The 16,545-nt window shown below is 46.2% G+C and overlaps 1 protein-coding gene across 1 annotated transcript in view; it reads right to left on the bottom strand.

The window, feature by feature from the left end:
• CPNE4 (copine 4) overlaps positions 1-16,545 on the bottom strand; it is a 159,138-nt gene that overhangs the window by 66,021 nt on the left and 76,572 nt on the right. The window contains exons 4-7 of the mRNA XM_068152864.1: positions 16,411-16,482; positions 12,637-12,711; positions 7,344-7,427; positions 6,194-6,283 (exon numbers count right to left, since the gene is read on the bottom strand). Coding sequence (XP_068008965.1) covers positions 6,194-6,283; positions 7,344-7,427; positions 12,637-12,711; positions 16,411-16,482 — 321 coding nt within the window. The remainder of the gene's footprint in view (positions 1-6,193; positions 6,284-7,343; positions 7,428-12,636; positions 12,712-16,410; positions 16,483-16,545) is intronic.

Below are 16,545 nucleotides of genomic sequence, written 5' to 3'. Positions count from 1 at the left end.
GGGACAGGACATAACACACTCATGAACGTCCACAGTACCACTGGGAGCTGCTGTTATCACAACCTCAGTTTCAGCCACACAGGGCACATCCTGCTGCCCAGCTCTGACCCATCCACTCTGCTTTACCCCTGTCCTCTCCAGGGCTCACAGGCTGTAACACAAGCAAATTCCTTAAGCCCAGCATGGCACAAGGAATGGCTAGAGCCAGGCCATGCTTCTGCTCCCCTCACCTCAGCCAGTTCCTTCCACATGTCAGGACTCCCAGAAGAGGGACAAGGGACAGAGGAAGGGCTGAAGCATAGCAGGGAGATCCACACTTGAAAGAGGGTGGGAAGGTTTCCTTACCATGTCCAAGCCAACTGCAAGAGGAAGTGTCCATGGCTGGATCCTGACTCTTTCCAGATCCTCTGCTCCTTCCTCCTTAGTGACAGCAGCAAGTTCAGTGCTAACCTTCAGCACTACTTGCATCAACACACCTCACTTATTAATAACATCTACCACCAGTCTGCAGCAGCATTTTTTCCCCTTCAGATTATCTTGTATCCATGAATGGTTGGTTGTAGTATTATGAAGAAAACACCCTGGGAAGCTGACAATAGGCAAATCTTTTCCTCCCACATTTTATCTGGCTCAGGAGTCAAAGACTCATTTGTGGCACAACTCTGACAAAGTATTTTTTTTTTCATATTTTGAAGAGCAGGAGTCTGAAACACTCCTGTCTGTCTACAAGCAGAATTGTGCCTAATGTGAGTTGTCTCCTTAATTAGCCTGCAAAAGAAGCCTTGCTTTCCAGACAGACAGTCGTCAGCTTTTCAGATGCTTTGCTTGCAACTAGAAATGGATTCACTGCAAACCAGAAATAGATGATATCAAACAGGTATTCTGCTGAAGGAGAGCACTTTCCTGGAAAATCTATATACAAGAAAGAAAGGCAGCACATGGCTGGGCATGAGCCATCAGGGTGAGTGCTAGAAGGAACACAGAGTTCCCCAAGCTCTACTGCAGCTCCTGCAGAGCTGTACGGGACCAGCCTGGCTTCTCTGTGAGTTTGCACACAGCAAACCAGACACACCTCAACTCAAATCATCCATTTACTACTCACCTTGCCAGGATGCTGTAGTGAAGGAGCCATGCCACCCAGCTGGGAGGAAACAGGGGTCTGGCCAAGAGAGATCTAAATTCTCTTAAGGGTATGTGTGGTAGGTGAGATGAGTGTGTACAGGAGGGCTAAATACATATTACAGTATCACAGTATCACTTAGGTTGGAAAGGACCTCGAGGATCATCGAGTCCAACCTATCAACACAGACCCCATGACTAGACCATGGCACCAAGTGCCACGTTCAATCTCCCCTTGAACGCCTCCAGGGTCGATGACTCAACCACCTCCCTGGGCAACCCGTTCCAATGAGGAATGACTCGCTCGGTGAAGAACTTCCTCCTCACCTCGAGTCTGAACCTCCCCTGGCGCAGCTTGAGACTGTGTCCCCTTGTTCTGGTGCTGGTTGCCAGAACCTTCACACTTTCCAAGTGACCCCTCTGTACTGAGACATCTTTGAAAACCTTTAAAGTCTAGACACACTTAAAGTTATTTCTGCTCTCATGCTGCCCAGGATTTCACAATCATTAATTTACCATCAGGTCCCTGAAGCTATTTCCTATATTATTTTTTTTTTTTTTAAACAAACCCCTTGTTTTGCCATAAATCTGATTCTGCTGCACTCCCTGGGGATGCTGCCATTTAAAACACACATATTCAATTATCTGCAGCGTGTACCCACCGTGTGTAGCACGTGAGTATAGAAACTATAAAGGTACCATTTATTGGTAGGATTTTAAGGTGAGCTTTCTATTTAAATAGCACAAATATATTGCTCCTAGCAGAGAATACATTTATTACAAGGTTTAACAACAACAGGAGGATTTCCATGAGTGTGTGATTTTCAATTTACACAGTAAAAAAGGCATCTGTGAAGCAACCAAGGCTCTTTATAAGCTGCTTACGTGTCAGCCAATGCAAGGCTTTGCTACTTTATGAGAGCCTGAAATGAGATTGTCTGGAAATTGCCTTCACTATTCTTTCCAGTCTCAGCTGAAAGGCATGAAAAAAAAGAATATGAAAAACTGGTTACACTTCCATTTTCTCCCATTTTTAATATCAGGAGATACTGTAAGTCACACAGCAATGTGTCCTGTAGACACAGGGCTATGAGACTGACAGATCTGCTTTAAGATAGGTGACACTTTAAAGTTCTCTCCCTACAGCATTCAGCTTCTTTACAAGGTTACAGCTAAGCCTTAATCCTGATCTGGTTTAGTGAAAGCAGAGCTTCACTTCATTCTTGTAACTCAAAAAGGAAGCACTGGTCTCTAAACTTCTACCCTAAGCAGCTCTGCAGCTAACACTGTGGGGTGTTCAGTGCACTATCCACACTGCAACCTGAAAGCCAGGAAGGATGTCGAGGTTAACTCATCAGCATCCCCTCTGTCCACCACTGTGGAACTGATCCTCGCTGCAAGGGCTTGGCTTGGTCTGGTTTCCCATGGTCTCAGGGATAGTACTTAGTACTCGGTACTTAGTTATTGCCCCCTGGAGAGCCCAGACACCTCTGGTTTAGGTTATAGGCAGCAGCACTCACAGGAACCTCTGTTTCATTTCAGGAGACTAAAACTCACAGACTGCTCAGGAGAGGCAAGAGAGAGCTCTTCAAAACATTTCTTGAGCTGATGAATTGCACGGCAAAGCTGTGGAAGGCTGCATTTATTTGTCTGGAGATGAAGCCACCATGACAGTAAGCTCACCAAAAAGCAAAGTGCCAATTATCTGGAGGCAATCCTCTGTTATTTGCAAAAGAGAAACAGAAAAAACACTCCCTGGATCCCCTAATCCAGCCAAACAAACACACACATGACATTTCTGCTTGCTTCTTGTCCTCTCCTTGCCCTTGTTTCACATAATGGATGCTCAGCAATGTCAGGACAAAGTTTCTTCCTTTCTGCCCCAAGGCTCATGAAACCAGGGGCTCCAAGAAGCAAAAACCTCCTTTTAGAGGGTGAACACTGAAGTTCAACCTGTTAGAGTCACTCAGTGGATGGGAACAAGACTCCTGTCTCTCCCTATCCTGTCCATTTTATTCACACGTAGAAGCTCTTCAGCCTTCTGCTGCCACCTTCACCAGCAGCCCAGACCCTGGGAGATGTGAAAATCAACTCTTCTCTTTTTAATCTCAATATATCAGATGCTCTCTCCCTTGTGAAAACCACTTGCACCCCTAATTGTTGTGGCAACACTTGTCATTCAGATAGCTCTTTCATCTTCGAGGCACTTCACAAACATCAATTAACCCAAAGCTAGATTAATTAAGACAAAAATTAATTTGCTATCTATCCAGCAGTTACAATAACAGAGAATAAAGTGGCGCTTACGAAAGTCATCAGAAGGAGTTCCCTTGACTCTAACAAAACCAGGATCAAGCTCATTCCTTGAGTCTATTTCTGTCTCCTGCATCTTCACTGCAATCTGGTATTTTCTTCCCTAACTTCTTCAACTACAAGAGTACAGCCAAGGCAAAGGGAGAGAGAACAAGGGATCTGTCAGGTGCTGAAATCTTGCAGCTGCCCTGCACAGAGTTTATGAGGATTGATCAGATCAGTCCTTGACATGCTCAGGTAAATCAGGGTTCCAAACATGCTGCTGCCATTAATGCATTCAGGACACTCCATGTTACAAAGTGAATCAACTCCACACTAACTCAAACTGACAAAACAGAGCAAGGAACTGCAACAAATTGCCCACAACCACTGAAGATCTTCTGAAGCCAGGCACTTGAGCTGTTAATCATGGGTGCAGTGTCTCCAACCATTGGCATGGAGAGAGAACAACGGGAAGAGGGGAAAGAAAGCAAGAGGAACATTTCAGAGTTGCAGTTTTCTAATGAATCATTTACTGGATAAGTCCAATGGCATTTGTGTAAGGAGGTTTCAGAACCTGGCTTTTACAGTGTGCCATTTAATTTGGTAATGATCCTCAAAATCACATGGCAGCCTCCCAGCACGCTGGTTCAAAACTCCTGCTCTGGTTAGGCAGTAAGCACTTGTACAAATATTTCTGTTAGCTTGTTAACTACATGCCACATCCCACTATGTAAGCTTAATTGTTTTATGTTTCTTTTGCCCAGCAAGAAGGAACTTTCTGTTACCTAAAATTATCATCTGTGGAGTCAGTTTTACAGGAGCTTCCCCACAACAGGATAAGATCCTTCAAATCACTAATGAATCAGCACTGTAAAGCAGGATCTGCACCCTTCAAGGGAGAGGCAATTATTCTCAAGATTCCAGGAAAATGTCCCAGCCTAATGAAAAAGAACTGACTTACTGAAAAGGTCATTTGAAGACATCTTTTGATTCACATTAAACACACCTAAAGGCTGAGTTCCCCTTTCTTGTGCTGAAGAGTTTCCACAAGGAGGACCCCACATGCAAATGCCTCTGAAATAACATCAGAGGAAGCAGGCAAGGGGTGACTGGCTCCACTGGCATTCATTTTGTGAATAAATTGAAAGGGGAAAGGCAAAAGAGCAGAGTCCACCAGGAAAGCCTGAAATCACTCAGTCAGGTACATAATCAGCAAGCCTCCCCCACACTGTGATTCCTTCTGTGTGGAATTAAAAGCCCACAGTGAACAGCAAACCCAATGAGCCTTCTCTTCCAGAACAGTGTGAAATCCTTCATCCCATGCTTTTCTAATCATCATTCGACACTGGCTGAATTACCCTCTCTGCCATATGCTGTCTGAAGTCCTGCACAAATTATTGTTGGTGGCCATGAACCATGTCTTTCCACATTAGTGCTTCAGGCAGGCTATCATAGCTAAAGTGGGCAAGAAGAAAAGCACTAATGGATTTGTCTGAATGTATTACTGCTCATATCTCCAGCTCTGCTCACCCTTCTCCACAGGTTCTGCTCAGTTACTTTCACCACTGGCTTTCAGAGATGTCGAGGGCTTGCAGAAGCATCACAGTTTGTAATCCACCTGTACAAGCAGAGCTGTGGTACTATAGGTCACTGGAAGCTTACTGATCTAGAGAACACTGCCGTAACATCCCAGACAGTACCCAAATCACCACTGCTGTTTGCCTTTTCTTAACTCACAATGAGGCAGCCAATACACTTACACAGACCTTTCAGAAACCTTTTTCCTCCCTGATGATCCATCCTTTAGCAGGGAAGATTCACCAGCTTGGAGAAGTCAGGAGAAAGCAGTTACAACTGTTTGAGAGAGACCCAACCTTCCACCTCACAAAATGCCTTAACAGACCTTGGGGAACAGATCACTAAATTATTATTATGATGTTTTCATTTCATTTTAAAAATAAATATATTGTAAAATATTCCCATCCAGCAGAATATCAAAACCTTTCTGCTAGGCTGCAGAGCTCCTTCTGTTAACACTCCAAGCAAGGACCACGTCATATAATGGTATCAAGGAAGAGGCACTGCACAGATCATTAATTTCAGCAAGTGCAAAGCTCTCAGGAAGACCTTGTTAAAAATGATCTACCACAAAAGCATAGAAAATCATGGCCTGTGATTACTCCCACTGGAAAGGCTATTGCATTGCTGTTTATAAAGGTCTTGGTACAGAAAGCACATTGCCTAAGCATTGTCATAGCATGGAAGGTTTGGCTCTATTTGCTCTGTTTCCATCACAAACTGAGCTAGTCTGGCAATTTTATTTTGGGGGTTAATTCTCTCAAATTAGTTGGGGGGTAATCTCAACCCACCACACACATGTCTTTCTACTCCCTAATTCAGTGCTTCTTTTATAGAGGGGCTCCTGACATAAAGTAAGGAGACAGTAGTTACAACAGTGACAGGGCTGCCACTTGCCTTGAGTGCACTTCCCACAGTTCAGTGATGCTGGCTTCACATTATCCAACTGACTGGCAAAAGCAGCCCCATCGTGTTCTGAAAGTTACTGTAAGAGGTGTAGCTCACAAGCCACTGATTACAGTGGATTACCACTGCTTTGCCCCCTTCATTTGATTGTGGTACTCATAAAGCAGCTGTATGAGCACCTTTTCCATCAGACCTGATGGCAGTGCAGAATAGTATGAATCTTCAATTGAAAAAGAGACACAAAGTTTTGCTTTCTCCAAGTAAAACTCTTCAGAAAGGAGGAATGACTTCTGACCTTCAGCCTGCGGTCCTGGTCTCCACTGCACAGGGAATTTACAGACACTTTAAAGGTCTTCCATGCTGGATTCAAGTTATTCATCACAACCTATGAGTGAAAAGAAAGGAAGGGAATCCTGAACTTTTGCCGATCTCTAAAGAGAATACTGACAGCCACATTCTTCAGCACAGTATGCTCGGCAGCAAGAGAAAGCAGAGCTCAGCGGAGGTTTGCAAAACAACACACGTGGTACATGTGCCTTTAAGCAACCCTCAGGCTGCAACACTCCTCCCCTGGAAAGCCCCAGAAGGGGGCGGAAAGCCACACACAGATCACACTGCAGAGACTGCTCCAGCACTGCCGTGCCTCGGAATGCTAATGCTCAAGGTCAAGGCTGCCAGATCCACCTCTGAACTGGAAGCCATGGAGGAGCTGCAGGAGTGGGCAATGGGGATGGGCAGCATCCATTTACAGACACACTGTCTGCCTTATCAGAAGGCTTTACAGGATCCATAAGAGATAGGCTCATGATCCCAAGTATCTGTACTCCCAAATGCTGCTTTTTAAGAGTGTCAGTCATGACATGGTAGAAGGAATGATACCAGGACAGAGGCAACAAATGCAAAGTGCCCAGATCACAAATCTCTTTAGCACCAGCAGCCTGGAAGGAGGTGCAGAAGTTGCACCATTTTCAATGGGAAAATATGCCGCTGCCTGCAGCATGGGTTGGGCTAACTATAACAGGTGCAGCTCCTGACCTACAAACCTGCACTTGAATTAAATGTGGAGCTTTGGTTTCAGTGTCATCACTAACATTTCTCCCTTACCCTCATGTGCATAAGTCAAGACCCAATAACCATTGGTCAACAGTTACATAAAAGACAGAAGTGTTCCTCCTGACAGCCCACCTGTATCCTTGGAATGTGGAGTAGAGTAGAGTAAGAGTAGAGTAGAGTAGAGTAGAATAAACCAGGTTGGAAAAGATACTTTGAGATCATCCAGTCCAACCTATCACCCAACACCATCTAATCAACTAAACCATGGCACCAAGCACCCCATCCAGTCTCTTCTTAAACACCTCCAGTGATGGTGACTCCACCACCTCCCCGGGCAGCACATTCCAATGGCCAATCACCCTTTCTATGAAGAAATCCAACCCTGTCCATACCTCAGTCCTGTGAACAAGTTGTTGGGTTGCATCATCATTCATCCGGAAGATCTCCAGAAAAGGATCAGATTTGCTGAAAAAATCCTGAAATAAAACACAGGACAGGTTACTCCTGAGACTTCTTTTTCTTCAGGCTTTTCAGGAACAGTGCACTACTGCCTGCCTGTCAATGAAAAATGAGATCCAGCCTGGGTTTAGTGAGGCCACTCGGTGTCCCTCAGCAATATTTCACTCTTCTCCTTGTTCCACAAGGATTTCCAAGGCACTGCTGTTGTTCTCAGTTTTACTGCTCAATCAGAGCAGCAGAACTGTGAAATGTCACTTTACAGCCATTTCCCTTCTTACATCCAGTCCACATTCCTCAGCATTAGATCCTTTACCCACCTAGCTTGTTTCTTTCTGTCTCCATACCTGTTTGGTCTTTTGACATCAGTTTTGGGTCAAATGAGGCCCCTGAGGTGTATTCTACAATGGGTTGAATTTCACACTCCTTGCCCACCCTCTCAGATCAAAAGTAAAATGGCCAGGACACCATGACAGTGAGTAAGTACCAGGGAGATGGACTAGAGAAGGTTGGAGAAGCAAGGCCCCTTAGGATGTGATAACATGGTCCATGTTAAGGTGACAGACAGACAGACCAGGGGAGTGCAGGAAGTTGCTCGATGTCTCTAAGCACAAGCAAGCCTGTGACATACACTGAGGGTCACAAACCCACTGCAATGCACAGCACATTCCTCCGACGTGCATCCAGCCAAGAGACCTGAGCACTCCCACACAAACCTGCACTAATGTGATGCATTTGCTGCTGCCATAATGCACCACTCCTGAGCAGTTCCTTTGACAAATCTTTAGTATATTGATTTTCAGAGCATGGCACTTTGTAAGACTCAGGTTTGAGGGTCAGGCCAATGTTCCCTCAGAAAAGGACTGAAGTAACCCAAAGACACAATGATTTAGAAAATCTCTGGCAACCAGACAAAGCATTTAAGGATTTTTGAGTAGTAGTTTAATGCCAGGAAAACACCTAAGCAAAGCAGTACTCACTTGCCTTTTGCAGACACCTGCTGGGGAACCTTTCCCAAGCAATTGCAACTGCTTCTCTGCGAAGAGGAAGAGCAGTTTGCCTGCCTCAGAGCTCATTAATTTGTTACAGCTCTCATAAAACTGTAGCTGCTTGTTATGGTAATTGTAACAGCCTTTAATGCAGCAGAACCTTCCCAAAAGTTATTGTTCCACTGCAAAGTGTTCTCAGTGGATCTCTTGAAACAAATAGGAGCCATCTGAGCTGGCTGGCCTTCAACCCCACACAGAAATGCAGTGATGCCTTCCAAAGAAAGCCCTGCAATGAAAGACATAGCCTTTGTCTCTGCAAAGTCAGTTAACTACAGGAAACTTTCACACCTCTGACTTCCTCCCCATCTCCTGCTGAATGTTCCAGGAAAAGCTGAGCAGGTGTTTTACCTGTTTTGTGGCTTCTAAAACTCCTGCAATTGCATACAGAGGGAGTTAAAAAAACCAACACCCAAACAAACAAACATGCCCTGCCTGTTAAATCACACCAAGAACTGTTGTTGTTCCCTTTGCCAGAAAGGGCAGGTTGCCATCCTGCTCCTCAGAGAGAGGGAAATGCATGTGTTTAAGGATCACAGTGTAGATCATCTTCAAGGGTGGAGGAAGGAAACTCTTGTCCATTCAAAATACCACTGATGGTAACATGTGGGAAGAATCACTGGAACAGGTTGCCCAGGGAGGCAGTGGAGGTCCCATCCTTGGAGGTTTTTAAGGTCAGGATGGATGGGGCTCTGAGCAATCTGATCTAGTGTGAGGTGTCCCTGCCCATGGCAGAGGGGTTGGAACTAGATGATCCTTGAGGTCCCTTCTAACCCTGACAATCCTATGATTCTATGATTTTATCCTTAAAGCACATCCAAACCCTGCACCATTCATTCCTTTACCCCAAGTTGTGAGACTCCTATTCTGCCACCTGCAAGAGATGCTAGTGCAAGAACCTCTGGCTTTACCCAGGCATCAGCAATGTTTCCTCAGGCTTCCTCTGTCTTTCAGGAGACTCCAAGGACAGTTCCACCTCTCTGTCTCATTCTCTGTTACACCTCCATCAGGTCTTTGAACAGGGAGAGGCTTAGGACTTTACAAGATGGGCTCTTCTCAACTCTTTGATGGCTCTTTGGGACCTTTCTGTGGCCTCAGAGCACTCATGCTTTGCCACCAATGGCTGAACCATGCAATTGTAACAGGTTGAAGTGAACCAATGGGTTAACCCATGACAGCAATTTCAGCAATTTCAAACTTTAATGACAATAATTACTGATGGTGCCTTGCAGCTACTACTGTCAAAGTTCATCATAAGCCATACCCAAAGCCATAACCTTTTCTTATAAATGAGGAAAGCCAAGGTTCAGTCAGGTTTAGAGCCATGTCTCTGCCTGGAAAAAATGAAAATAGACTTCTTCCAGCTGTAATAGGCTTCCAGAGATTTTCATCAGCAGAAGGCAGGAGTTTTGGTTCAGATAAAACGTGGTGAGTCATTGCTTGAGTTGCACACTGCGTCACCCAGGAGTGCTTCGTTAGATGAAGCCCACCGTGATGGGCATGGCAGCATGGCAAGAATGAAATATTCTTCATATATTTCAGAAGGTTTCTCCTCAACTTATCCCCACTGAGTGTTTCAGTCAACTCTCCACAGCTGCTGCCCAGATAACTCTGACCTGGCTCAGCAGCATACTCTGCCAGCATCCTTTTAATTCATGCCAACAAGAGCCACAATCAATCCTAATACTCACACCAGATTAGAATTTACAGCTGTGGGAAATGAATGAGCAAGTGGAGTCTCATCATGTTGTACATGCCCTTTATTTTGTAGATGTGACAGCATGCAGAGCAGGAAGAGACTTGTGCACATTCTTGGAAATCTAAGGATGTCTGCCTGAAGGAAGGGTGTTAAATCACAATTTGGGCACTGGGACTCCAGCAATTCTATAACAATCAGCTGTTCATCTTTCAGATTCATCTTTCATCATTCCTTTCAGATGAGGTCCTGATCATTTATGATTGTTAATGAGCATGAGCAGAGTGATGTTGTTTACCTGCAGGTTCTAAATAAACTCCAGTTCTATTAATCTTTCTGTGTATTTTCTGCTTGCCTGAGTTCTTCTGGCAGTTCCATCCAAAAGTATCACTCATTGGTTATGGCCTGATCTTGAAAATCTGATATATGGCCCCAAAAGTACTCTTACTGATTTGATTGTAAGTTACTTGCATCAAATGGTTACAAGCACAGGCTTGGAGCATGAGAACCATAAACCTGAGTATGGTGTTACCATGTCTCTAATTGGAAGCAGCTTCATCCATAAGAAAGGATAATATGGCATATTTTCAATTAATGCAAAGCCCATCATCTAAAAAGCACCACAGTCTTATGACATCTATTAATTACAGAGATACTGCCTAGATTACCTCAAGTAAGTATGGCTGCTATGCCACTGAAATAACAAAGAGTGTGCCTTTTGAGTACTCATCTTGCACTTGGTCTTGAGGTTCAACAAGACCAAGGGCAAGGTCCTGCATCTGGGTCGGGGCAATCCCAAGCACCAGTATAGGCTGGGCAGGGACTGGCTTGAGAACTGTCCTGAAGAAAAGGACCTGGGGGTGCTGGTGGATGAGAGGCTCAACATGAGCCACCAGTGTGCACTTGCAGCCCAGAAAGCCAATTGCATCCTGGGCTGCATCAAGAGAAGCGCAGCCAGCAGGTCAAGGGAGGTGATTCTCCCCCTCTACTCAGCTCTGGTGAGACCCCACTTGGAGTACTGCATCCAGTTCTGGAGCCTCTATTACAGGAAGGATCTGGAGGTGCTGGAATGTGTCCAGAGAAGGGCCACAAGGATGAGCAGAGGGCTGGAGCTCCTCTGCTATGAGGGCAGACTGAGGGAGTTGAGGCTGTTCAGTCTGGAGAAGAGAAGGCTCTAAGGAGACCTTACTGTGGCCTTCCAGTATCTGAAGGGGGCTACAAGAAAGCTGGGGAAGGACTTTTTAGGGAGTCAGGTAGTGATAGGACTGGGGGGAATGGAACAAAAATAGAAATGGATAGATTGAGATTGGATGTTAGGAAGAAGTTCTTCCCCATGAGGGTGGTGAGACACTGGAACAGTTTGCCTGGGGAGGTGGTAGAAGCCCCATCCCTGGAGGTTTTTAAGGCCAGGCTGGATGTGGCTCTGGGCGACCTGATCTAGTGTGAGGAGTCCGTGCCCGTGGCAGGGGAGTTGGAACTAGATGATCCTTGAGGTCCCTTCCAACCCTGATAATTCCATCATAGTATCAGTATCATAGTATCAGTCAGGTGTACCCAGGTGGGGTCTCACCAGAGCTGAGTAGAGGGGGAGAATCACCTCCCTTGCCCTGCTGGCCACACTTCTCCTGATGCAGCCCAGGATCTGATTGGCTTTCTGGGCTGCAAGTGCACACTGAGAGCTCATGTTGAGCTTCTCGTCCACCAGCACCCCCAAGTCTCTCTCCTCAGGGCTGCTTTCCAGTTACTGCCCAGCCTGGATTTGTGCCTGGGATTGCCTCGACCCAGATGCAGGACCCTGCACTTGGTCTTGTTGAACCTCATGAGGTTGGCTTGTGCCCACCTCTCCAGCCCGTGAAGGTCCCTCTGGATGGCCTCCCTTCCCTCCAGCATGTCTGCTGCACCACACAGCTTGGTGTAATTCTAGGATTATATGATCTGCATTTTTTGGGCTGTGTGTTGCTCAAGGTGCTTGTCAACTAAATATTGCTAAATATCAATGGTTGTTTCCAAAAAAGAGGTAACCCTCACAATGAAGAGTAGTGCTGGAGTCAGAGGAGAGCTTTCTTACTAAAGAGGGAAAATACTGAACAAATATGCAGCAGTCTTTTTCTCCCATTCAAGCTACATTTAAGTTGAACAGAATGTGTATCACGGCTCAGTCATTATGCACTTTTATAGCTTCATTTTAAAACACTTTGGCTACAACATCTTTGACTGCTTACAGAAAGTTCACTTCCCTAAGCACTTCTGATTGGTGGCATTTTAAATAATTAAATTGTCATGGTTATAGCATAATTAACTCGTCTTGGTTTAATTAGAGTCTCTTGAGGGTTTCTTTTAATTGAAGAAATCCTTGTTGCAAACATTCATCTGAAACCTCTGATGTGTTTAACAATACAAGGCAAAAAATATCTGTCAGGGAGAATCTCATCAAACCATCTGTGCAGGCATTCTCCTGTCTTTCCATGAGGTTCCCATCCAGCTCACCTTGTCATCCAGCTTCCGCGCACTGAAGGAAAGTTCGACGTAGTCGTCGTTGCCAGACAGCTCCTCAGCAATCACCTAAATGGTAAGCCACAGGTGAGTCTCTTGTGGGGCAATGAAAGGGGACAAAGATGTCATCTTTCAGTGGCAACGTTGCAGATCCCATCAGGAAACTCAAGTGTGGTATAGCTGAAGGTCACTGGGCTTAGAGCTGCAGTGTATGATGCTCCCACAGCCCAGACCTGCACCTCCCAGTAACTGGCCAGACTGTATAACCCCAGTTAACTGCAGTATCACCAAGGTGTTTTGAGAGAATTTTCCTTTCTCTGAGAGAAACTAACTTAAATTCTGCCTTGGGATAACTGGCAGGGTTCTGGGAGCAGGGGCTGCAGGGGTGGCCTGTGTGGGGAGGCTGCTCACAGATAGCTCAGCAGCTACTGGCTGCACCTGGAAACATCAACCCAGCCAAGAGGCAGAGGGTATCTCTGTGTGAACAAGTTTAAGCAAGGGTGGCAGCTGCCAGAGGCAGGAGGCACAAAGGTGCCTATGAGGTCACCCTAAAGAAGATACAGGAAGAGACATGGGGAAGGGGATGCTGGGCACATAGCTAGAGAAGCATCCGTGGAAGGAGGTGTTTTGTGTCAGAATAATTATCTTCTTGCACCAACAGGTCAGCCTGTGCTGGAGAAGGGACATTCCAGCAGGCCCAGATGGCCAAGGAAATGGCATCCTGGCATGCATAAAGAACAGTGTGGCCAGCAGGAGAAGGGAAGTCATTGTGCCCCTGTACTCAGCACTGGTTAGGCCACACCTTGAGTACTGTGTCCAGTTCTGGGCCCCTCAATTTAAGAAGGATATTGAGACACTTGAACATGTCCAGAGAAGGGCAACAAGGCTGGGGAGAGTCCTCAAGCACAAGCCCTGTGAGGAGAGGCTGAGGGAGCTGGGAGGGGAGGCTTAGAAGAGACCTTCTTGCTCTCTCCAACTACCTGAAGGGAGGTTGTAGCCAGGAAGGGGTTGGTCTCTTCTCCCAGGCAACCAGCAGCAGAACAAGAGGACACAGTCTCAAGCTGTGCCAGGGGAAGTTTAGGCTGGAGGTGAGGAGAAAGTTCTTCACTGAGAGAGTCATTCGTCATTGGAATGTACTGCCCGGGGAGGTGGTGGAGTCACAGTCCCTGGAGGTGTTCAAGAGGGGATTGGACGTGGCACTTGGTGCCATGGTTTAGTCATGAGGTCTGTGGTGACAGGTTGGACTTGATGATCTTTGAGGTGTCTTCCAACCTGGGTGATTCTGTGATTCAGAGGCACCGTGCCTCATGCGTAAGCCCATGACAGAGCAGTAAAAATGGCTATGAAACAAAGAGCAACAAAGCAGAAATCCTGATGCTCTGCCCCAACCTGTGCCCTTCACCACCTCATCACAGGGGCTGAGCTTGAAGGCAAAGGCACTGGAGGCTGTGAAGGGTGCAGGAGAGGTGTCAGACTGAAGTTGTGCCTAGGAATGGGGGAGGAAAAGTGCTTTTCCTAAGAGTTTGTTTGCCATATTTGTTTCTCAATGCCTGAATCAGTAATTAAATGTTGATGTTAATTAGAAATTAATTAAATGAATGGCAGCTCTTCTGCCTGTGCCACCTCACAGCAGTGACCTGTGGCACCTCCTTATGCAGAATAGCCACACAGAGCTTGACTCTGTGACACTGAGGTCTCAGCACACATCGACAGGGCATCACCCAAAGGACTAACAACACGCCAGCAAAACATCCTGAGACAGGACATTCCAAAAACCTATGAAAAACTGAATTCAGTGGACTGAACAAGTTAGGAAACCAGTATTTGTAACTGGTAAGTACCTGGGTGCAGAAATGATGACAAACAATCCATTTGACTTGCTCTGGTTGAGACATCAGACTTGGCACACAATGATTTTAATCCAAGTTCAGTTTTCTGCCATTCCAGTGAAGTCAACTGTTCAGAAGCCAAAGCAAGTACCTAAGGTTCATACTTCATGGCTATCCCCCAGTGATAGGCCAGCAGGGACTACTCACTCACGTTCTCTCATCTCCTGTGTATCACTGAGCAATGTTTTTTTGCCAGAACACTCCACAAACAAGTCTCATGATTTTACCTGAACAAGAGCATTTGTGTTTGCACAAGACTGGACTGTTCTATCCCTCCTGGAGGGGCTCCAGAACACCACAGGGGTGAAGCATACCCAGATAATCCCAGGAGGCAAACACCACCAAATTATTCAGGGCGCAACACTCTCTCCTGTTTCTATGCAGTCAGATAAACAGGGAATTCCTTTCCAACCCAAACCTCTTAAATAGAATTATATAGAATAAACCAGGTTGGAAGAGACCTTCAAGATCATCATGTCCAACCCATCAACCAATCCAACCCACCTAAACAGCTAACCCATGGCACCAAGCACCCCATCAAGTCTCCTCCTGAACACCTCCAATGATGGTGACTCCACCACCTCCCCAGGCAGCCCATTCCAATGGGCAATCACTCTCTCTGTATAGAACTTCTTCCTAACATCCAGCCTAAGCTTGAGACTGTGTCCTCTTCTTCTGGTACTGGCTGCCTGGGAGAAGAGACCAACATCCACCTGTCTACAACCTCCCTTCAGGTAGTTGTAGAGTAATAAGGTCACCCCTGAGTCTCCTCCTCTCCAGGCTAAGCAATCCCAGCTCCCTCAGTCTTTCCTCATAGGGCTTGTGTTCCAAGCCCCTCACCAACTTCGTTGCCCTTCGCTGGACACGTTCCAGCAAGTCAACCTCCTTCCTAAACTGAGGGGCCCAGAACTGGACACAGTACTCGAGGTGTGGCCTAACCAGTGCCGTGTACAGGGGCAGAATGACCTCCCTGCTCCTGCTGGCCACACTGTTCCTGATGCAGGGCAGGATGCCATTGGCCCTCTTGGCTGCCTGGGCACACTGCAGGCTCATGTTCAGCCTACCATCGACCAGTACCCCCAGGTCCCTCTCTGCCTGGCTGCTCTCCAGCCACTCTGACCCCAGCCTGTAGCACTGCATGGGGTTGTTGTGGCCAATGTGCAGAACCCGGCACTTGGATGTGTTCAATCTCATGCCCTTGGACTCTGCCCATCTGTCCAGCCTGTCAAGGTCCCTCAGCAGAGCCTCTCTACCCTCCAGCAGATCAACTCTTGCCCCCAGCTTGGTGTTGTCAGCAAATTTACTGATGATGGACTCAATGCCACATTTAAACACATCCCATCCCAGTCAAGCACCAATGAATATATCCAAGCAAAGCCCCTGGGCATTATTTGTCAGTCTGCTGCCTGTCTTTGTAGATGAAGGCTGAAAAATTCAAACAATCAAGGCAAAAGAAACTAATCCAGCTAATTGCACATCAAGGAAAAAAAAATCCCTCCCTATTCCATGAGCAAAGCAGCAGAGATTCCCAAAGCAGAATACTTTATTATAGTCTTTGTCTTACTGCCAAGCTGCAAACGTCACAAGCATCTGGGTTGAGCACAGGCAAGCCTGAACTCCCAGAGCAGCCAGCAATGAAAGACTAAAGAGAGGTAATTCACTGATCTGCAGATTTCCAGATACACGTGGGGCTGTTAACTACCCAGTCTGTAACTGTATTCTAGCTCAGCTAAGCCTGCAGCTGGGTTATAACCTACAGCTACAACAGACTTGCAGCTACAAGTAATTGGCCAGCACGACTTTCATGCTGCCAATTTAATTTAAAAGTAGGAGTAGTGAAAATTGTGGCTTCTGTATTGCGTATTTAAGAGTGACTTACTGTTATAGATGACTTCCCTGCTGTGTTCCCATGCTTGAGTAAGGACTTGGAGAGTTTCCTCTGAGAAACAATCTGTACAACAACAAAACAAAGGGAAAAACATCAGAAACCAGGGGAAGAAAGTGGCTTACGGTG

Source organism: Melanerpes formicivorus, unplaced genomic scaffold, assembly GCF_026170545.1.
Source record: "Melanerpes formicivorus ecotype bairdi unplaced genomic scaffold, bMelFor1.0.p_v2 SCAF_24, whole genome shotgun sequence".
In the NCBI taxonomy this organism is placed as follows: Eukaryota; Metazoa; Chordata; class Aves; order Piciformes; family Picidae; genus Melanerpes; species Melanerpes formicivorus.
Note: the sequence above shows the minus strand (reverse complement) of the source record. Positions and strands in the feature narration are given on the sequence as shown.